This window comes from Moschus berezovskii, chromosome 19, assembly GCF_049115385.1.
Source record: "Moschus berezovskii isolate FMDL1 chromosome 19, NW_MosBer_1.0, whole genome shotgun sequence".
NCBI lineage: Eukaryota > Metazoa > Chordata > Mammalia > Artiodactyla > Moschidae > Moschus > Moschus berezovskii.
Window position 1 is genome coordinate 68357140 of NC_142478.1, and position 22478 is coordinate 68379617.

Here is a 22478-nt window from a genome sequence, read left to right on the forward strand (position 1 = left end):
TAAATTAATGACTAGTGTTAGTTTGGTGTAGACCTCGCTATATGTTTCCTATACTTATACATTCACAGGATGTCTATATAGATATAGCTGAAATTCATTTTTAATGAGGTGACATTATATTCGCATTTTGAGTGATCAACTTACTTTTGTGTGAAGGACATCTTTCAGATCTCTAGGTGAAATACTGCATGTTAGAACCTTAGCCCCTCATATATGCGTGGACCATAATTTAGTCAAATCTTTCTCTAACGATGGACATCTAAGTTGTTCCAGTTTCTTTTCTTTTTTAAAATTATTTCAGCAGTGCTGAAGTCAACATCTTTATAAGCATATACCTTTCTGTACTAGTTTTCTTATTTCAAGGGTAGATTCTTAGAAATAAAGCTGTTTGATGTCCATTTTAAATTTAAATGGATATGACAGCTTACCTTTCTCGAAAAGTTAGAGTGTTCATAATCCCTGCAGTCTGTGAGCTTGATTGCACGTTTCCTGAGGAATGCAAAAGATTTATCGACTTCTGGGCCCCACTCCAGCTTTACTGATTGAGCACTTCTAAGAGTGGACCCCAAGAATTTATATTTGGGGAGTTTCCCATGGAATTCCCTGGCAGACCAGCGGTTAGGACTCCATGCTTTCATTGCTGAGGTCCCAGATTCAATCCCTAGTTAGGGAAACTAAGATCTCTCAGGCCATGCGTTGCAGCCAAAAAAAGACAAGAAATTTCCCCAAATGCTCCTAGAGATCTCCCCAGTCTGGGAAGCACTACCCTAAGGACAAAGTGGCTGAAACAATAAATGGTCAAAACGGATGTTTTTCATCTAACGCTTCTGCAACCATTTACTACCTGCTTGGTTGCATTGTTGTATCAGGGCTGCAGTAACACCGTAGTCCCTGCTGTTGTAGTTACTTGACACTGTAGAGGTGTATTTCTTACTCGTTTATCAATAACAGCAATTGGGGGTTTCCTGGGGTTTTGCTTTTTCAAATATGATGCCGCGATGGACATCTGTGTCCATGTGGCTTTGCCTGTTCACAGCATGTTCACTGAGGGCCAGGTCTGAGAGGTGGGACTACGGGTCACAGAGCCCATGCCCTAGTTTTGTGCTGACCAAATCTTTGCCTCCCCCACCTACCAGAGTTACGAGGAGCAGGAGCTGCTGCGTCTCATCTACTACGGGGGCATCCAGCCAGAGATCCGCAAAGCCGTGTGGCCCTTCCTCCTGGGCCACTACCAGTTCGGGATGACAGAAGCAGAGAGGAAGGAGGTTGGTTACCCCAGAGGAGCAGTGGGGCCCTTGGCAACAGGAAGAGCCAGGTGCCATGGGGGTGGGGGAGCTCTAGTCCCCTGTTGGACCAGGGGGACAGGGAGATATGGGGGAGCCAGGAAGGTTGAGGGCAGCGCCGTCCAATAAATGCAGCACAAGCCACAGATGTCATTTTTTCAAATAGCTTTTTTGAGATAGTGATAGATTCACATGAACTTGTAAGAAATAATGCAGAGACATCTCCTTCATCCAACTTCGCACAATGGCAACTTCTTACAAAACTATAATACAGTTTACCATAAGCAGGGTATTGACATCAACATGGATATATACTGGCAGTTAAAGTCCATATTTTATTGCATTTCTTTTTGTTGTTGTCTATATTAATATGTATATATTTTTAATTGAGATATAGTTTATTTACCATATTATGTTAGTTTCAGGCGTTTAACATAGTGATTCAAAATTTTTATAAATTAGGGATTTCCCTGGCTGTGCAGTGGTTAAGACTCTGTACCTCCGATGCAGGGAGCATGAGTTCAATCCCTGTTCTGGGAACTAAGATCCATATGGCACGCAACACAGCCGAAAAAGAAGATTAAAAAAAAATTGTGTTAAACTAACAGATTAACATAGTGCCTGACATATAGTAGATATTCAATAAATATTTTACTCAGTCCAGACATCTGGACTTAACAATTTAAAAATGTTTTTATAAATTACAATCCATTTATAGTCATTATAAAATATTGGGTATATTTCATGTGCTGTGTGATATTTCCTTACACACACACACACATATATACACGTGTGTATATATATGTCAGCCTTGATCAGACTCCCCATTTTACTTGTGCTTGCGTGTGTGTTTCTATTTAGTTCTCCACAGTTTTATCACACGAGTGGGCTTGTGTGTCACCACCACAGTCAACATGCTGAACATTTTCTGGTGCTGCTGTGGTTCTCGTGTCCTTTTATAGCCACACCCACCCCCTCCTGCTCACTCCCATCCCTGACCCCCGCAACCGCTGATCTGTTCTCTCTGGCTGACCGTGTATCTACTCTGGCAGGTGGACGAGCAGATTCATGCTTGCTACGCACAGACCATGTCCGAGTGGCTGGGCTGCGAGGCAATCGTGCGACAGAGGGAACGGGAGTCCCACGCGGCCGCCCTGGCCAAATGCTCGTCGGGGGCCAGCCTGGACAGCCACTTGCACCGGATGATACACCGGGACTCCACCATCAGCAACGAGGTGATGGGCTGCTCCCCTAGGGGAGCCAGGTGGAGGGTAAAGGCTGGGATCTGCTTCATGGGGCTGTTGAAGGAAGGGTGAGGGCTGAGTGTCTTAGCACAGACCTGACTCCAAACTCCAGCCCCTTCATTTCTTAGCTCTGGGGCTCAGGCAAAGCAGCTCTACTTCTGGGCCTCAGTTACCTCATCTATGAAATGGAAATGATCATTTGTATAGGGGAGATTTGCATGCAGCTCCAACAAGATAGTATATGTAAACTATCCAGCACAGCATTAGACCTTCACTTATTCGGCAGATGCTGTTGAGTACCTACCATGTGCCAGGTACTGTCAGGAATGTCCTGGAATGTCAGGAATGCTCCAGTGAACAGGTCAGATGTATCTGTCCTGATGAAGTCCCAAGTTTATCAGCCTAAAGCCGGAGGTGAAAAGAAAATCAGTTCCCATGACCAGTGATGTATCAGTCATCAATTGTCATGCTATAACTGTGTAACAAACGACCCCCAAAAGCCAGTGACATCCAACAACAACTATTTCTTTTTCACTCATGAGTCTGTGGGTCAGCTGACACTCAGTTGAAAGCTTTGTTGTTCTTTGTTGGGTTCTCACATGTTTGGGGTGACAGCCCTGCTCCTCATGTCCATCCTCCAGCAGACTATCCTGGTCACCTTCTCACAATGAAAGCAGATCTTTAAGAGAAAATGCAGAAATACACAAGCATTTTTAATGCGTCTGCCCTGTTGAGTTTGCTAACATCCCATTGGCTGAAGCAGGTCCCATGGCCCAGCTTAGCTTCAGAGTAGACAGAAACTAGAAGCTATAGGACAAAAAGCATGTATCCAGGAAAGGAGCAGAGAATGGGCATTAGTACAGCCAGTCCTTTGAGTTCAAAGTCTCGAGTGCAGAGCATTTAAAAGTGGCATTCTCTGGTTGCAGGTGGGAGGTGGGGGTCCTGTGGTTTGTGTTGCCTTCAAAGGGGCTCTAGGGAGGAGAGATGAGCCCCCCGCCCGACCCAGTTTTATTTGACAGATGGAAAGCTGAGACCCTGAGAGAGCCTCATGTCAGGAATAGAGATAAGACCACACTTACTGACTGCCAGCCTAGCACTCCATCCCCTGCTCAGCACAGGGACCCTGAGCCTAGATGCAGCCTCACCTGAGCTCCTTCCTGCCCTCTTTCCTCTCAGTCCTCCCAGAGCTGCAGTTCCGGCCGCCAGAACATCCGCCTGCAGAGCGACTCCAGCAGCAGCACACAGGTGACCTTCCAGAGCCCCTCTCCACCTGCCCACCTCCCTCCAGCCCAGAGTAACTGGATCGGAAGCCCGTCATCTCCAGGCCACTTAAGATTGCTCTGTTTTAGCTTTAATTCATGAATCTCTTCTGCCTATAAAAAAATATTGCAGAGAAAACTAAATTTGGTTTTGCCCATCCCTGATCCCCACATGCCCTCCCTAGAAATAACATTGCCGTCTTCTCTGAATATACTTTGTTTTCTAGTTTTGACTTTGGAGTTAGGAAAGTGTTTTGTTTTGTTTTAACACGACTGAAAGCAATTTAATTGAAAATAAATCTTTTTAAAACCAGAAGCACATGAAATTAACAGTAAATCAAGTGGGTGATATAACCACACCGAAGAAACATTTCAAGTGACCTTGTGACATGATCTTATACAGTCTGCATTGATGGGATATGGCCTAAAGACACAAATAACCACAAATAAATCTTGAATATATATCCTGGAGACTTTTCCAAAATATTTCATATTCACCTAAGTGTTCTTGAAAATTGATCCATAATGGTTAACTACATGGATATTTTTTAAGCCTGTTCCTTTAATTAGTTAACTTTAAAAAATTTTTGTGCACATGATTTTGTATGATGAAAGGTTTTCTTCCTCAGAGCCAACTGCATTGCTCCCCCTGTTTCTTTCTGGATTTTTTTCTATGCCTGTTCCTGCATACGGAGCACTTTTAAATTTTCTACAGATGGAAGAATATGTCCCACCTTGTTTTGCCTCCATCTTTTTACTGACTGTGTAGTGTTCCCCAGCATGCATGTTCCATATCTGAACCAGCCCCCTGTGGATGGCTGTTCAGCTTGGTGCTGGAGGCAGCATCATGACACACATCCTAACTCATCTGTCTTTGTGTACTTTGTCTGCAGGTCTTTGAGTCTGTGGACGAGGTGGAGCAGGTGGAGGCAGAAGGCAGGCTGGAAGAGAAACCGACCAAGATCCCCAATGGGAACCTGATCAACGGCACCTGCTCCCCAGACTCGGGCCATCCCTCCTCCCACAACTTCTCCTCGGGCCTCTCGGAGCACTCAGAACCCAGCCTGAGCACGGAAGACAGTGTCATGGACGCCCAGCGCACCACCCCTCTGGTGCTTCAGCCCAGGGACAGCAGCGTAGATGACGGGCAGAGCAGTGAGGCCACCACCTCCCGGGATGAGGCCACTCGTGAGGAGCTGGCCGTGCAGGACAGCCTGGAGAGCGACCTCCTGGCCAACGAGAGCATGGACGAGTTCATGTCCATCACTGGCAGCCTGGACGTGGCTCTGCCCGAAAAGGAGGGCCCCGTGATGGACGGTTGGAGGGGCAGCGAGGCGGAAAAGCAGAGCCAGATGGACAGTGAGGACAACCTCTCAGAGGAGCCTGAGATGGAGAGTCTCTTCCCCGCGCTCGCTTCTCTGGCTGTGACCACCTCGGCCAACAGCGAGGCGTCCCCTGTCTCTTCCAGTGGCGTCACCTACTCTGTAAGTCATCAGGATTTTCCTCTGTTCCTTTTTCTGCAGCCATGGGAGGGTGGCAAGCCTCTGTTACCCAGAACAACTTCTGTTTCATTGCCTTTTCCCCATCGTGGAGGGTTCACTGTAGAAACCCATTTGGAAGAGAAGGTAATTTAATATTAACACAGGCTTTGCAGACAAACGGTGCTGGGTTCACATCCCAGCTTAGGCATATCTTAGTTTACACTCATGTTCACTATCTCTTAAATATTTTACTTTCTTGCCATAAAAACCCAGAGGAAAGAATGTTAACAGAAAAGGTTTTCTGAGCCAAGGATCATGTACCTGTTTTATTTTGGAGGCTTCCCTAGTGGCTCAGACAGTAAAGACTCTGCCTGCAATGCAGGAGACCTGGGTTCGATCCCTGGATTGGGAAGATCCCCTGGAGAAGGGAATGGCTATCCACTTCAGTATTCTTGCCTGGAGAATCCCGTGGACAGAGGAGCCTGGTGGGCTACAGTCCATAGGGTTGCAAAGAGTTGGACACAACTGAGCGACTTCACTTTCTTTCTTTTTTTAATTTAATATTTTTGGCCTTGCAGCATGGCTTGGGGATCTTAGTTCCCTGACCAGGGACCAAACTCATGCCCCATGCAGTGGAAGTGAGGAGTTACTAGGGAAGTCCCTACATCCATTTTCTTTTAAAGATTTTGTCATTTCTTTTCCAAAGAGTCAGTCAGACTATGCTGGATCCAAAAACCTAAAGTTGTCTGGCCCAACTCCGCCTTTTCCCCGAGGCAGTTCAGTTCAGTTCAGTCACTCAGTCGTGTCCGACTCTTTGCAACCCCATGAACCGCAGCACACCAGGCCTCCCTGTCCATCACCAACTCCCAGAGTCCACCCAAACCCATGTCCATTGAGTCGGTGATGCCATCCAACCATCTCATCCTCTGTCGTCCTCTTCTCCTGCCCCCAATCTTTCCCAGCATCAGGGTCTTTTCAAACGAGTCATCTCTTCGCATCAGGTGGTCAAAGTATTGGAGTTTCAGCTTTAGCATCAGTCCTTCCAATGAACACCCAGGACTGATCTCCTTTAGAATGGACTGGCTGGATCTCCTTGCAGTCCAAGGGACTCTCAAGAGTCTTCTCCAACACCACAGTTCAAAAGCATAAATTCTTTGGCGCTCAGCTTTCTTCACAGTCCAACTCTCACATCCATACATGGCCACTGGAAAAACCATAGCCTTGACTAGACGGACCTTTGTTGGCAAAGTAATGTCTCTGCTTCTTAATATGCTGTCTAGGTTGGTCATAACTTTCCTTCCAAGGAGTAAGTGTCTTTTAATTTCATGGCTGCAATCACCATCTGCAGTGATTTTGGAGCCCAGAAAAATAAAATCAGCCACTGTTTCCCCATCTATTTCCCATGAAATGATGGGACTGGATGCCATGATCTTAGTTTTCTGAATGTTGAGCTTTAGGCCAACTTTTTCACTCTCCTCTTTCACTTTCATCAAGGCTTTTTAGTTCCTCTTCACATTCTGCCATAAAGGTGTTGTCATCTGAATATCTGAGGTTATTGATGTTTCTCCTGGCAGTCTCGATTCCAGCTTGTGCTTCCTCCAGCCCAGCGTTTCTCATGATGTACTCTGTGTTTAAGTTAAATAAGCAGGGTGACAATATACAACCTTGACGTACTCCTTTTCCTATTTGGAACCAGTCTGTTGTTCTATGTCCAGTTCTAACTGTTGCTTCCTGACCTGCATACAGGTTTCTCAAGAGGCAGGTCAGGTGGTGTGGTATTCCCATGTCTTTCAGAATGTTCCACAATTTATTGTGATCCACACAGTCAAAAGCTTTGGCATAGTCAATAAAGCAGAAATAGATGTTTTCCTGGAACTCTCTTGCTTTTTCAGTGATCCAGAGGATGTTGGCAATTTGATCTCTATTTCCTCAGCCTTTTCTAAAACCAGCTTGAATATCTGGAAGTTCACGGTTCATGTATTGCTGAAGCCTGGCTTGGAGATTTTGAGCATGACTTTACTAGCGTGTGAGATGAGTGCAATTGTGTGGTAGTTTGAGCATTCTTTGGCATTGCCTTTCTTTGGGATTGGAATGAAAGCTGACCTTTTCCAGTCCTGTGGCCACTGCTGAGTTTTCCAAATTTGCTGGCATATTGAGTGCAGCACTTTCACAGTATTATCTTTCAGGCTTTAAAATAGCTCAACTGGAATTTCATCACCCGAGGCAGTAGTAGTGACTTATTCTGCCCAAATTATCTGGTGTTTACCCTCATGTCTGTAAATAATATACTTGAATTGCTACTGCTTGATACTTTTTTGTTTTTCTTCAGTTTTAGATACTGCCTGTTGACCCCATTATGGAAGAAGAGGTTTCAGTCTTCTTCCTTCCCTACCTGCACACCTCACCACAAGAGTGAAACCATCCCATGCCCCATCCATCCACTAAAGTCACAATAATTTTAGTCAAATGATTGATCTTTGTTTATATCATTATAGCAATATAATGCATATTAATTGCATGTTTTCCTGCAAAAAATTTTGTTTTTCCTATAAGTGTTTTCATTTGTTTTTTAATTGGTTTGTTACATGTATATTGTAGCATATATATATATATACGCATACATATACATATTTATATATATCTTGATCTTACTTCCTTCTATTGTAAAATGAGGATAATAATTCTATATACCTCATAGGATGGTGAGGAAAAAGTAAAGAGAATTTTCATCATACAAAATAAAAGAGGCCTTCTCAGGAAACAGCATCAACAAAAAATAAAGTCAGACATCTGACTGGTTCAGATAGAGGAAGTTTTCTCAGTTGATGACAGGAGCGGGCTAGGAGGAGGAGGAGAGAGACAGACTCTGGAAGAGTGCCCCTCTGAGGAGTTGGGGTGTGACAGTTCTTTCCCTCCCCTGTGAGGAGCTGGGGTGTGACAGTTCTTTCCCTCCCGTGTGAGGAGCTGGGGTGTGACTGTTCTTTCCCTCCCCTGTGAGGAGCTGGGATGTGACTGTTCTTTCCCTTCCCTGTGAGGAGCTGGGATGTGACTGTTCTTTCCCTTCCCTGTGAGGAGCTGGGGTGTGATTGTTCTTTCCCTCCCGTGTGAGGAGCTGGGGTGTGACTGTTCTTTCCCTCCCGTGTGAGGAGCTGGGGTGTGACTGTTCTTTCCGTTCCATGTGATGAGCTGGGGTGTGACAGTTCTTTCCCTCCCCTGTGAGGAGCTGGAATGTGACTGTTCTTTCCCTCCCCTGTGAGGAGCTGGGGTGAGACAGTTCTTTCCTTCCCCTGTGAGGAGCTGGAATGTGACTGTTCTTTCCCTCCCCTGTGAGGAGCTGGGGTGAGACAGTTCTTTCCTTTCCCTGTGAGGAGCTGGGGTGTGACTTTTCTTTCCCTCCCCTGTGAGGATCTGGGGTGAGACAGTTCTTTCCCCACCCCCCGTGTGAGGAGCTGGAGTGTGACTGTTCTTTCCCTCCCCTCTGAGGAGCTGGGGTGTGACTGTTCTTTCCCTCCCTTCCTGGGGGCCTACAGCCAGAGCTCCTGGACCTGTACACGGTGAACCTGCACCGCATCGAGAAGGACGTGCAGAGGTGTGACCGCAACTACTGGTACTTCACACCCGCCAACCTGGAGAAGCTGCGGAACATCATGTGCAGGTAGCCAGGACAGGCGGCAGGGCTGTCGGGACGGGGGCGGGCTGTCTGGGACCGGGGGCGGGGGCGTCGGGGTGGGGCTGTCTGTCGGAGATGGGGAATGGGAGGCGCAGGTGCGGGCGACGGGGAACACACACAATTGAGTGAGGTCCCCTGGATTCTTTCTCTGCTGTTCATTATGAGGTGTGTGACTGGCGCATGTCACTTAATTCTCTGTGCTTTATTCTCGTAATTTGTGAACTGCGATAATGATAGTAGCTTTTTCATATGATTAGTTTGAGAATTCAGTGATAAATACGTATACAGTGGACAGCATACAGTAAATGCTCAGTAAACAGTAGTTATGATTATTAAGAAGCCGATGAGAATTCCAGGCAGAGGGAATAGCTCAGGCAGAAACACAGGGGCATGAATGTGTGCTTTGTTTGTACAGAGGTAAATACCTCAGTGCAGCGGGAAGGGAAGAAGTCCTGAGAAGTGATGTGTGAGACTGTGAAGGGGGATTGGGAGAAAGCAACAGACGCCTGGCACCCCCAGTTAAGGAGTTTGGACATTGCCCTGTCATGCAGTGAAGAGCCTGTAAAGGTTCCTGAGCTTTAAGAAGGTCATCCTGGTGACTGTGCATAGGCTGCTTGAAGAGAATGAGACAGGATGGGAATACAGGCAGGAGGTTGAGGGAGTTGATCCAGGTGAGAGATGGGGGCCCAAAGCAGGGTGAGAGGAAAGGAGTGGGTTGGAGAGGCAGACTTTGGGTGCCATCACTGGCCATCCTGCGTGTCTCTTGCAGCTACATCTGGCAGCACATTGAGATCGGCTATGTCCAGGGCATGTGTGACCTCCTGGCCCCACTGCTGGTCATCCTGGATGATGGTGAGTGTACCCTCCCTGCCCCCGGACTGGGGATGCAGCTTCCTTCTCATGACAGAGAAGAAAGGTTAACCTCATTCTGCGACTCCATAAACTGAGTCAGTGCCAGGGTTCAGAAAACCTGTCCAGTGAACACATCAAGGTCTCAGTGAAATAAAAAGTTCTTTTATTCTACATTGACCAACACTTATTTCCAGGTGCCTGACACTTATCCAAGCTTTTCTAGCCACTGGTTATATAAACATGAATGAAAACAAAGGAACTCTCAGGCCCAGATGGCTTTACTGGTGAATTCTACCAAACACTTAATGAAAAATGAATACCAATACTTCATAAACTCTTCTGAAACATAGAAGGGGAGGAAACGCTTCTCAACTCATCCAATGGTGCAGGTCTTTATATGAAGACCTACTGGTACCTGGATAGCAATACCAGACAAAGACATCACAAGAAAAGAAAATTACAGACCAATATCCTTCATGAAATCAAGGTCAAAATCCTCAAGAAAACACTAGCAAACTGAATCCATTGAGATGTAAAAAGGATTATATATCATGATCAAATGGGATCTATCCCAGGAATGCAAGGCTGACTCAATATACGAAATTCAATCAGTGCAATTCCCTACATTCATGGAATAAAGGATGAAGGTCACATGATCATGTCATCAGACAAAATTCAACAGCCTTTCATGAAAAAAAATTCGGCAAACTCAGAACAAAAGAGAACTTACTTAACGTGATAAAAGTCATCTATGAAAAACCCACAACTAATACTCAGTGATGAAATTCTGAATCAGTTCAGTTCAATCACTCAGTTGTGTCTGACTCTTTGCAGCCCCATGAACCACAGCACGCCAGGCCTCCCTGTCCATCACCAACTCCTGGAGTCCACCCAAACCTATGTCCATTGAGTTAGTGATACCATCCAACCATCTCATCTGCTGTCGTCCCCTTCTCCTTCTGCCCTCAATCTTTCCCAGCATCAGGGTCTTTTCAAATGAGTCAGCTCTTCACATCAGGTGGCCAAAGTATTGGAGTTTCAGCTTCAACATCAGTCCTTCCAATGAACACCCAGGACTGATCTTCTTTAGGATGGACTGGTTGGATCTCCTTGCAGTCCAAGGGATTCTCAAGAGTCTTCTCCAACACCACAGTTCAAAAGCATCAATTCTTTGGTGCTCAGCTTTCTTCACAGTCCAACTCTCACATCCATACATGACCACTGGAAAAACCATAGCCTTTACTAGACGGACCTTTGTTGACAAAGTAGTGTCAACAAAATTCTGAATACATCTCACTTCTGCCACAAAAGGCTCTATCCTGGACAGTTACTGAAGAAAAAGGAATAAAGACGTCCAGATTGGAAAGGAAATAAAACCCTCTATATTTGCAGATGGCATGATCTTGCATACAGAAAATCCTAAGGAGTCAAAAAAGTATTATAAGTTCAGCAAGGTTGCAGGATATAGGACTTATACAGAAGTCAATTATATTTTATACTATTGCAATGAACAGTCTAAAAATGAACACAGAAAAGCAATTCTATTTGCAGTAGCCTCTAGAAGAGTGAAATATTTATGAATAAATTTAACAGAAGTACAAGATTTGTACACCAAAAACTTTAAAACGTTGCTGAATGTAGTGAGCCCGAAACACAAAAACTGAGTCATTTTTCTTCCAGTGAGCGTGTGCTTCTTAATTGATCTGAGGTTACAAATAGACAAACCGATTCCCTCAAAATGAGGCAAAGCAAAAAAGAAAAAAGACCATGAAATTGGATTCTTTGTTATTTCTCGCCCAGTAGAGAACAAACTTTCATTATACACCCAACAGAACTCACCAGATAGTTAACCATAAAAGCAAATCCCCAACCACTGCTATCACCAATTCAGATTAATTTGTTGAAGGTATACAAACAAGAAATAAAAACAAATACATCATATCAATAGAAAAAAAAAAGAACTAGAGGGTTAGAAAAGTTAAAGCTCTGTTGCCACCCAAAATTCACTTCAGAAACCAAGAAAAGATGTGCAGGCAAATGGACTTAATTTGTCTCCATTGGATTAATCCCCTCAAACAGCTCAGTGGATGACCTTCAGAACTGATAAATTGTGATTTTCAAAAGGTTACATGACTCTCACATACAAATAAGGTGCACAAAGGTTTTATTCAGTGTGTTAATGAGGAAACCAGTAAGGTACGAAAACTGGATTCAGGAACATTTGAGAAGCTGGGCATGTTAGCTACATCAGGGTAAGGTTGGTTCCAGAAAGGGCAAATCTGTAGAGATGGAAAATAGATTCATGGTTGACAGGGACTGTGAGGAGAGGGAAATAGGTGATGACTGCCGATATGTAGTGTCTTTTGGGGGTGATGAAAATGTCCTGAAATTAGATAGAGATGTTGGTTTGCAACTCTTGACTGTTCTGAAACCACTGAATTATATTGGGTTGGCCAAGAATTTTGCCCAGATTTTTCTGTAACATCGTACAGAAAAACCCAAGCAAACTTTTTGGCCAACCCAGTACATTTAAAAGAGTGAATTTTATGGTGTGCAAGCCTCAGTAAAGCTGTTTAAAAACGAGAAGTATAACGCCCAGCTCTTAGAGCTGAGCATAGTGACTTCTTTCCAAAAAGTCCACTGCAGAAAAGGGTGGGAGGTGAAAGAGAAGCTGTGCAGTGGAGAAACCTGGAAACACTGCCTCTGTCAGGTGGCCGGGTCATCCGCCATCCTCAGTCACATCGGTACCGTACACCCTTGATTTGATGTGATTCAGGTGGCACCTTACCTACATGGTCTTTCTCACAATAACCCATAACCCCAGTCTTATCATAAGAAAAACATCAGACAAATTCCGATAGAGAGGCATCCCATGGAACACATGGCATGCACTCTTCATAACCATCAGGGTCACACCAACAGGGAAGGTCTGAGTCACAGCTACAGCCAAGACGAGCCTAAGGAGGGATGACAGCTGCATATCATGTAACTCTGAGATGAGTTCTCGGAGCAGCAAAGGGCATAGGGTAAAAAACTATGGACTTGAGTTAATTGTGTATCATCAGTAGGTCATTAATGGTAATGAATGGACATATTAATGGGAGATGTTAGTAATCAGGGGAACTAGGTGTGAGGTACATGCAAACTACACTCTTCTCAATTTTTCTGTAAATCTAAACTGTTCTGAAAAATAAAGAAAATGAACAAGATTCTGTGGTGACTTGGGTAACCTTCTCATAACTTTCTCTAAAGCTACTTGCTGTTAGGAGAAAATAGGTACTCTTTTCAAATTATTCTTTAAACACTGGGTTGAACAGTATGAAATGGATTTTTTTTTTTTTGACTGTGCCATGCAGCTTGCAGGATCTTAGCAGTTCCCCAACCAGGGATTGAATCCACACCCACACCAGTGCAAGTGTGGAGTCCTAGCCACTGGAGCAGGGACTGAACCCATGCCTTCAGTGGTGAAAGTGTGGTGTCCTAAGCACTGGCGCGCCGGGGAATCCCCAACATAGATCTCTTAAATTACAGAACTGCTCAGAGCCTTTTTTTCCCTTCGTAGATAGAGTCACTCTCTGTGTAGTGTTTCCCAAAGTTATGTGACCCTTCCTTTGCATAACACCTGCAAACACCCTTCCCGTATTGACAGTTGTTATTTTAATACAGTGGTTCTCAGACAGCAGAACTTCATGAGCCTCGCAGAATATTTTTCAAGGCGTCTGGGACCAAATATTGTTGACTTTTTATTAGAGTAAATAGGGATCTATAAAACAGAGCATTTGCTGTCACCATTGTTTCCTAAAAGAAAGGATGCTCTATTTCAGCACCTCTCGGGTGGGAAGTGCGTAATGAAAGATTGGAGAGCATCCCTTGAAATGGTGTGCATGGGTATACTCCACTTCCTTACGTTTCTTATTTGGCTGTGGACTTAATGAACTGGCTCAGACCCTCGGACCATCACTTCAGGACCTTAGGCAGTGGCGGAGTTGACTCTCCTATACTCTTTCCCCAGAGGCCCTCGCCTTCAGCTGCTTCACCGAGCTCATGAAGAGGATGAACCAGAACTTCCCCCACGGGGGCGCCATGGACACACACTTTGCCAACATGAGGTCGCTAATCCAGGTATGACCTTGTGCTTCTCAATAACATAACTTATTCCAGCTCAACCCAATGGACCACAAACCAACTTAATAGCCACTCCTAGTTTAGCTCTGTAACTCAGTCCTACTTCACTCAGCCCAGTTGAGTTAAACTGAAAAACTCAATTCAAGTTAACCTTCACTCAACAGCTCAAGTCATCTCCACTGGATTCATTCTTACTGAGCGTTTACTTGGCCCAGACACTATGGCTACAATGATGAACAAGACGCGGTCCTTGCCCTTAACAGGACATTTGAATGCATTGGTCCTTTTCTGCAGAGAAATGGTGGTGGTGGTGGTAGTTTTGTCACTAAGTAGTTTCCGACTCTTTGCGACCCCACGGACTGTTGCCCGCCAGGCTCCTCTATCCATGGGATTTTCCAGGCAAGAATACTGGAGTGGGTTGCCATTTCCTCCTCCAGACTGCAAAGAAATATTTGAGTATATGTCTCTTTCTACCTGTCACACATACACACAGAGTTTTATTGAGATAAATTCATATATCGTAAATTTGCCTTTTTAAAATGTTTGATTCATTGGTTTTTAGAATAGTCACAGGTGTGAAATCATCATCACTATCTAATTTCAGAACAGTTTTCATCACCCTGAAAAAGAACCTCTAACCCCTGAGCTTCCCTGGTGGCTCAGTGGTAGAGAATCCACCTACCAACACAGGAGACGCAGGTTTGATCCCTGGGTCAGAAAGATCCCCTGGAGAAGGAAATCAGTTGGTAAAGAATCCACTGCAACGCGGGAGACTTGGGTTAGATACCTGGGTTGTAATGATCCCCTGGAGAAGGGAACAGCTACCCACTCCAGTATTCTTGCCGGGAGAATCCCATGAACTGTATAGTCCATGGGGTCGCAAAGAGTCGAACACGACTGAGCGACTTTCACTTTCCAGTATTCTTGCCTGGGAAGTCCCATAGAGAAGCCTGGAAGGCTGCAGTCCGTCGAATCACCCAAGAGTTAGACATGACTTAGCAACTAAACAAGGACAAACACCACCACCATTAACAGCAATCCCTGACCCCTGCTCCTGGCAACCACTAGTCTACTTTCTGTCTCTGCAGATTTACCTGTTCTGGGCGTTTCATGTAAATGCAGTCACACAATATGTGGCTTTGTGTGTCTGGCTTTTTTCACTTAGCATAATGTTTACAGGGTCCCTCCACATTGCAGCATATATCCATATGTCATTCCTTCTATTGCTGAATATTCCATTGCAGGGAGAGACCACATTTTGTGTACCCATTCATCCTCTGATGGGTACTTGGGTTGTTTACACTCTGGCTATTATGAATACTGCCGTTGTGTACATTCATGTGTGAGTTTCTGTGTGGACGTGGGTTTTCATTTTTGTTGGGGATGTACCTACGAGTAAAACTACAGCTGCACCATTTTACATTCCCACCAGCAACACACGAGTGTTCTGGTTTCTCTACATCCTCCCAGCCCTTTGCTGTCTGTCATTTTTATTATAGCCACCCTAGCAGCTATGAAATGGTAGCTCATTATGGTTTTGACTTGCATTTTCCTAATTGCTAACGATGGTAAGCATGGTTCCTGTGCGTATTGGTTATCTGCATATCTTCTTTAGAGAAAGACTGGGTTAGGTTGCATCAGATTGATTTCCACTTCAAATTCTTTGGCCATTTTTAAACTCCACCCGGTTGTTAAGGGCTGTGCAGTGTCTGGTATGGGGATGTAGCATCGTATTTCCGACTGTCCCCTCCAGCCCAGCCTTTGCCAAGGAGGCTAATTCCTTTCTTTCCTTCCTCTAACAGATTCTGGACTCAGAGCTCTTCGAGTTGATGCATCAGAACGGGGACTACACTCATTTCTACTTCTGCTACCGCTGGTTCCTGCTGGATTTCAAGCGAGGTACACACATCCAACTGGGACCTTGTTCCCAGACTGTTTGTAGCAGAATCCCAGGGGGAAACGATACCACAGCAGTGAGGCTGGGAAGTGTTGGGACAAAGCCACTGGACTAGAGTAACACCTATTTGTTGAGTTCTGACTACAGTTTATCTACCTTTACTTGCAGAGACACTGTGTAGTAGGTGTTGTCACAATCCCCATTTTACAGATGAGGGAACTAAGGCTGAGAAGAACTAAATTCAGACCTAGCAATAATAGAGCCAGGATCTGAGCCCCCATCTATCTACCCAAGCCCAGTTACCTACCATTCTGTTAAGCGGCTTATCAGAGGCCAAGAACTCTGAAGCCCATGGAGTATCTTTCCCATGTGACTGAGAAATGATGTCTGACACAGTGCATTGCTGTCATACCAATTTGGGATAATGCAAACCTCTGTGATACATATGTAATAATATCTAATCTATGTGCATACACATGTGCGCAGTTGTCCAGTCATGTCCAACTCTTTGCGACCCCATCGACTGTAGCCCACCAGGCTCCTCTATCCATGGGATTTTCCCAGCAAGAATACTGGAGTGGGTTACCATTTCCTCCTCTAGGGGATTTTCCTGACCCAGGGATCCAACCTGGGTCTTCTGAGTCTCCTGCATTGGCAGACTGATTATCACTGAGCCACCTGGGAATCCCCTAACCTGTATGAAGGTGTTTATTAAGGGCCAGGCTCTGTGCTGAACCATTTCTATGTATTATTTCTTCAGCCCTTTATTTTTAAAAAATATTTATTTGTGTATCTGTTTACATGACTGTTTTGAGTCTTGGTTGCGACACATAGGATCTTTTGTTGCAGCGCACAGGCTCTTCATGGCAGTGCGAGGGCTTGTGGGATCTTAGTTCCCCAAACAGAGATTGAATCTGTGTCCCCTGCATCGCACAGCGGACTCCTAACCACTGGACCAACAGGAAAGTCTCTTCAGTCCTTTATTACTGTTAGTATCACGCCACCTGAGGTTCCCTGGTGACTCAGTGGTAAAGAATCTGCCTACCAATGCTAGAGACTCAGATTTGATTCCTGGGTCGGGAAGATTCCCCTGGAGAAAGAGATGGCAACCTCCTCCACCAACATCACCACACTTACAGATGTGGAAAAGGAAGGGCTCGTGGAGAATAACTAGCCCAAGGGCGCCTTGCTCATAGTGATGGAGCCAGGATTCAGACTGATTTTCATTGGACACAGGAAGCCTTACTCTTCATCCTTACTCTGTTGTCTCTCTTTACTAGACCCGGAAGCAGCAGCCGACTGCCTGGGTGCAGGGGGAAGGGGACGTACCCCATGGGTGCTAGAGGAGCTGGAGGGTGCAGGCAGAGAGCAGGACACTGGCCCAGGGTCAGGGCAGGGACTGGTCAAGGAAAACCAAATCTGCACGTGCCCAGTTCCTCCACTCACAGGATGTCGGAGCTGGAAACATGCAATAGTGTGCCCAGCCTATTCCACAGAAAGGGGAAACTGAGGCTGCTGTCAAATGACAGCGCCCAGGTCTCCTGCGTCCTGGCCTGAGCTCTGTCTGCTGCCCCAGGACAGAAGCACCGAGCACGGCCGGCCTGGGCTCCTTCTCGAGGGCGGGCAGCACTGTGAGCTCCGTGGGGAGCTCTCCCCATGCGTGTGTGTGTGTTGGTGTCTTGGCAGAACTCATCTATGATGATGTCTTCTCCGTCTGGGAGACCATCTGGGCAGCCAAACACGTCTCGTCCGCCCACTATGTCCTGTTCATCGCACTGGCACTGGTGGAGGTCTACCGTGACATCATCTTGGAGAACAACATGGATTTTACAGACATCATCAAATTTTTTAATGGTACCCACGTGATCAGGGTCTCATCCAAAGGGGGCAGGCTTCTGGAGGGCCCCTTCCTGGGTCCTGGAGAGGGATGGATGGAGAGTCCCTGAGCTTGATTCAAGATGAAGGGGATGGAGGTGGCTTCTGCCCACCTCCGGTGGCTATTTCCCAGTGGATGAGTTGACATCTTGTAATGCTGAGTGTTCCACGTGTGTTTCTCTCAGGGATCTGGCCAACGGGGCCTGGGTGTTGAAGTCAGGCTTGGGGCCAACCTTGGCTCTACTGGGAACGAGCTGTGCCATAGACACGTCACTTCCCCTCTCCCTAAACATCTGCTTCCTCACCTGGAACAGGAGGGAAGGTGTCTGCTTCAGAGCGTTGACGTGTAGAGGGAAAGCAGATACAGGAAGGTGGCATGAAAAAGGCACAGTCTTGCCACCCAGGAGCTGTGTGACCTTGGGCAAGTGACTTCACATCTCCGGGCTTCAGATTCCTTGGGAATAAAATGGTACTGACACCTCCATCACAGAGATGTCAGGAAGATTAAATGAGACCACAGGGATGTCAGGCCCATCAGTCACGTGGTACTTGGCTCACAGCTGTTGCTTTGACTAGAAGCTGTTGCTATTATCACTATTAAAACATTTTCTTAAACTAAAGAAGGTTTTGGATAAAGCAAAAAAAGAAAAAAGCCACCAGTGATGACCTTACACTGGAAACATTATTAGCTATTATTATTAATATATTTTATATTTAAATAATATATAATAATAATAATAAATAACATTATTAGTTATTATTAGAAAAAGTTTCAAAGATAGTACAGAGAGTTTCCTGTACCTTTTACAGCAGCAGCCCCTAATGTTAATATGTTACCTGATCCTCAGGTACATGGGTCACAACAAAGAAATTAACACTGAAATAGTACTATCAACTACAGACTTACTTGATTTCACTTGGTTTTTAACTAATGTCCTTTTTCTGCTCTAGGATCCAACCCAGAAAACCATGTTGCACTTAACAGGTTCATTTAAAAATATTTATTTTTTTCATCCAGTCTTTTCCAAAATAATGTATATGGTGGCTAAGCCATAGAGAATCCTCCTGCCAATGCAGGAGACACCCAAAGACAATCCCTGGGTTGGGAAGATCCCCTGGAGAAGGAAATGGCAACCCACTCCAGTATTCTTGCCTGGGAAATCCCATGGACAGAGAAGCCTGGTGGGCTACAGTCCATGGGGTCGCAAAGAGTCGGACACGACTGAGTGACTAAGCAACAACAACCATCACAGAATCCAGTCGTATCCAGGCTTTTTTCCACTTGATATTTTTAAACCATTTTCCGTATAATAATTTTTTGAGAAAGCAGAATATACCTCAAGCACCTGTTCATAACTTATCGAACCATCCTTTCTTGTTTAACATCTACATTGGTTTTAGTTTGAGGTTGCAATTGAGAACTCAAAGAAATTCATATCATAGCTTGGAGGTTCTCAAACTTTCTTAGTTCATAGCACCTCTAGTGTCTCTGTGAAATTTTCATGGCATCCCGGACCATTCAGTAACTATTGAATAATTAAGTCCAAACCACCTAATAAGTATATCTATCCTAACAACTTAGTAGCCATTTGGAAAAATAGCACAGGTAAGTCAAAAGAAAATAATATATTTTGTATTTAAATAAGTCGTTTCTAATGGGTGTGCTCACCTGTTGGACTTTGCCCAGCTTCTCACATCTTGGAATCAGTTTGAACTCACTACCTTCACTTCCTTTTCCATAGTGATTTTCACATGCTACTTGCTTTTATCATGGCAACTGCTTGCTGAAAACTTAGTTGTTTTGCAGAGCTATAAAGCCATTGATAGGAATGCAAATTGCAAACTCACTCACTCACGTTAGCAGTTTATGTGGTGTTCAACAGATGTGGAGGATCGCTCCTTTTCCCCCCAGATGGCCATGAGCTCACAGCGGTGCCCTGGGCACCCAGTTTGGGAACAGTGATTTTAGTGTCTGTCTCTTCTACCCGATGATTTCTTTATGACAGATGTCTAAATGGAGGATTATTATTCTTCAAAGGGCTGGTCATGGTGTGCTATTCTTGACAAAATGGCTGTTTGTGCTTTCCCCGCTCCCCTCCCCACCGCCTTCTGTTGATTCCTTTCCTCCCTCCTTTTAAGCATCCACCTGGTGCCCAGCTTCGCTTTCTTAAAAGGTGCCCAGTCAATGTGTCTGTTGGAGGATGGTGAGAGGACCTAACATTTTTTAAACATACACAGACACACATTTTTTAAACAAACACACTTCGTCCCATTTGATCTCACAGTAACCTTGTGAAGTAGGTACTGTTATGGTTCCCATTTCACAGATGAGGATACTGAGGTCTGGAGTCACAGGCCGTCCCCAAAGTCTGTGCTTCCAGAGCCACTCTGGGGGTGATGCCAGTTGATGATGGGGATGGGGGTGCCCCAGAGACCTCTCAGGGTCTCTGCTGGAAGTGCGGCCCAAGGACAGACAAAGAGAAGGCTCATGTGATTCTGCCTTCCGCTCTTTCAGAGATGGCCGAGCGACACAACACCAAACAGGTCCTGAAGCTGGCCCGGGACCTCGTGTACAAGGTGCAGACCCTGATTGAGAACAAGTGAGGGCCGCGTCACCGCCCGCCTGTCCTGCCTGCTTCTCCTCCCAGCCGCCCGGGGAGCAAGTTCCTGACGTCTGTTCCCGAGCATGGACTTCTGTGCAAAGAGAAAGCACCCCAACTTTGGCTGCTGGGCAGGTGGGGTGGAGGGGTTGCCCCTTCAGTTCAGCCTTACGTTTTCCTGTTTGACCAAAGATCGCCCAAGCCTGGGATTTCTCCCTTGCGGGAGTTGGGGGTTGTTGGTGAGCAGAGGAGCATCTTTGTTCATGGTCTCCAGAATGGTCTTCTCCCCTTTCCCTCCCATCCCTCCAAGCTGTCTTGTCCAATGAGACTTGGGTTGGGAACTTTTCAGAAACGGGTATAGGAGAGGTCTGTGGGGCTGCCTCTGAGCTCTGAAGGGGCCTTTGGAGATGTTCCAGAACATGGCTGGGAGCAGACTGCTGCTGACACGGAATTCTTCTATGAAGGATGCTGCCTTGTGCACTGTCGGGGGTTGAGCAGCATCTCTGGCCTCTCCCTGCTAGATGCCAGTAGCACCCTCTGACCCCTGCCGCCCCCGGCCGCACCCGCCTGCCCGCCTTATGACATCCAGAACTTCTCCAGACATTGCCAGGTAGCCCCCCGTCTGAGAACCACTGGCTTGGAGGAGGGACTGCAAGTGTTTCTCCCTCCCCACTTCCTTTGTACCTGAGCCACCTGTGTCCTGAGACTCCCTCCGTTTAGAAAAGGCACATGGAGTCCTCTGCACGTCTCTCCTGGGCTCGGGGATTTCAGTTGTGTTTTCTCATCTTTTCCTCCTCCCCCTGGCTCTGGGAGAGACTTTTTTCTTCTTTCAACAAAAGGCTGTGAGAAGGGTCTGTAAGCTTGAGACAGGCCTCTTCATGGTCCTGCTCAGAGCCCCTGCTCCGGGCAGGGCAGAGTCCACATCCGTTCCTCTCATCCTAGGGAGGACCTCGCCTCTCCTTCCTACATTGGGTCCAGAGTTCCAGAAGCTTGGAAGGTGTGTGTTGGTGCAAGCCACTTGTTCAAGGAGGCTCGCATTTCCTTAAGTGCCCTTGCTTACTCAGGACAAAGGGAAGAGAGGAGGACAGAGGTTGGCCAGGGTAGGGTGTGGCAGGTGTTCTCCTTGGGGAAAAAAAAATGAGCTGATGAACTGGCATCCGGGTCACAGCCCAGTCTGGAAATGGTCCCCTCCATGTCTTCACACAAAGGGTCACCAACCCCCTAAACAGACCCCAGGCGAGCTAGTTTACCCTGCCTACATGTCCTCCCAGGAGAGCAGTCATGCCAGCCCTTCTCTGCTTCAGAGAGTGGACCAGAGTCAGGAGAAACAGAGAGGCCAAGAAGGATGCTCTTCCCAAGAATGGCAGGTAGGATTTAGGAGAGGAGAGGAGACTCGCCAAGCACATTGAAACCTTGACAGAGGGGGCGCATCAGTCCTCCCATTCTGAGCAAACCAGGAAGGGGAGCAGCCCCTGCCTGGCGTGCTTGTGAAGGTGCCTCCCTTGGACCTAGCACTTTTGGCCACATCCGAACTTCTGCCCAAGTGGTGTGTCCTGGGTGGGATGGATGAGAGATGGACCTCACTTCCGAAGAGTGCTCTGTGCAAGGTTCATCTCCTCGCCCTGGCCCTCTGCCTTCCCGAGACGGGTGATCGTGTATGACATTTCCCTCTAGGTAAGAGTTTTATTTCGCCATTCAACTCTTCACTCCAGAGGATGTTATTTTAGCAAGACCCAGGTCCTAGACCTTCCGATTATTATTTATTTTTTGACAGACTGGTCTGAAAGTGCAGCACAAGATCTCTTCTCTGCCTTCTCGTGGTGTTCCCGAGGGCGTCGTGGTTGTGATTGGAAACTGCTTATTTATTTGGCTTCCTGTGCTTCCGTGGGTCTCTGTGCGTTGTGTGTGTCCTTGTGTCCCCGAATCAGATGCGTGGAAGTCGCTTTATCTATGGAGTGCCCTCCTTTTCTTGGTGTTGCCAACATATCTTGTTACTGTTTACTGAAGAGCCGTGTCTATATGGAGAGAAAATACATATAAACAGAATTGTGTGAACCTTGGTTATTTCTTGCCTCTGTGTTTGGGGATTTTCTCTTTGATTTGAAAGAAAGAAATGTTTGCTTCTGAGGAGTGTGTCCTCATACCCCACCCCTCCCAGCCCACCCCACCCCAGTTGACCCAGACCCAGAGAG

At 46.1% G+C, this 22478-nt stretch overlaps 1 protein-coding gene across 3 annotated transcripts in view; it reads left to right on the forward strand.

Annotated features, from left to right (window-relative positions):
- SGSM1 (small G protein signaling modulator 1) overlaps positions 1–22443 on the forward strand; it is a 71893-nt gene extending 49450 nt beyond the window's left edge. For 2 of the 3 annotated variants that reach the window (XM_055404522.2, XM_055404524.2), the window contains 10 exons: positions 1137–1265; positions 2336–2518; positions 3704–3772; positions 4680–5270; positions 8798–8922; positions 9707–9789; positions 13802–13911; positions 15717–15813; positions 17498–17665; positions 20202–22442. In XM_055404522.2, coding sequence (XP_055260497.1) covers positions 1137–1265; positions 2336–2518; positions 3704–3772; positions 4680–5270; positions 8798–8922; positions 9707–9789; positions 13802–13911; positions 15717–15813; positions 17498–17665; positions 20202–20290 — 1644 coding nt within the window. In that variant the 3' untranslated portion in view covers positions 20291–22442. Of the gene's footprint in view, positions 1–1136; positions 1266–2335; positions 2519–3703; positions 3773–4679; positions 5271–8797; positions 8923–9706; positions 9790–13801; positions 13912–15716; positions 15814–17497; positions 17666–20201 lie in introns of all 3 variants that reach the window. The other variant, XR_008683035.2, reaches the window with a different exon arrangement.
- Positions 22444–22478: the final 35 nt, after the last annotated feature.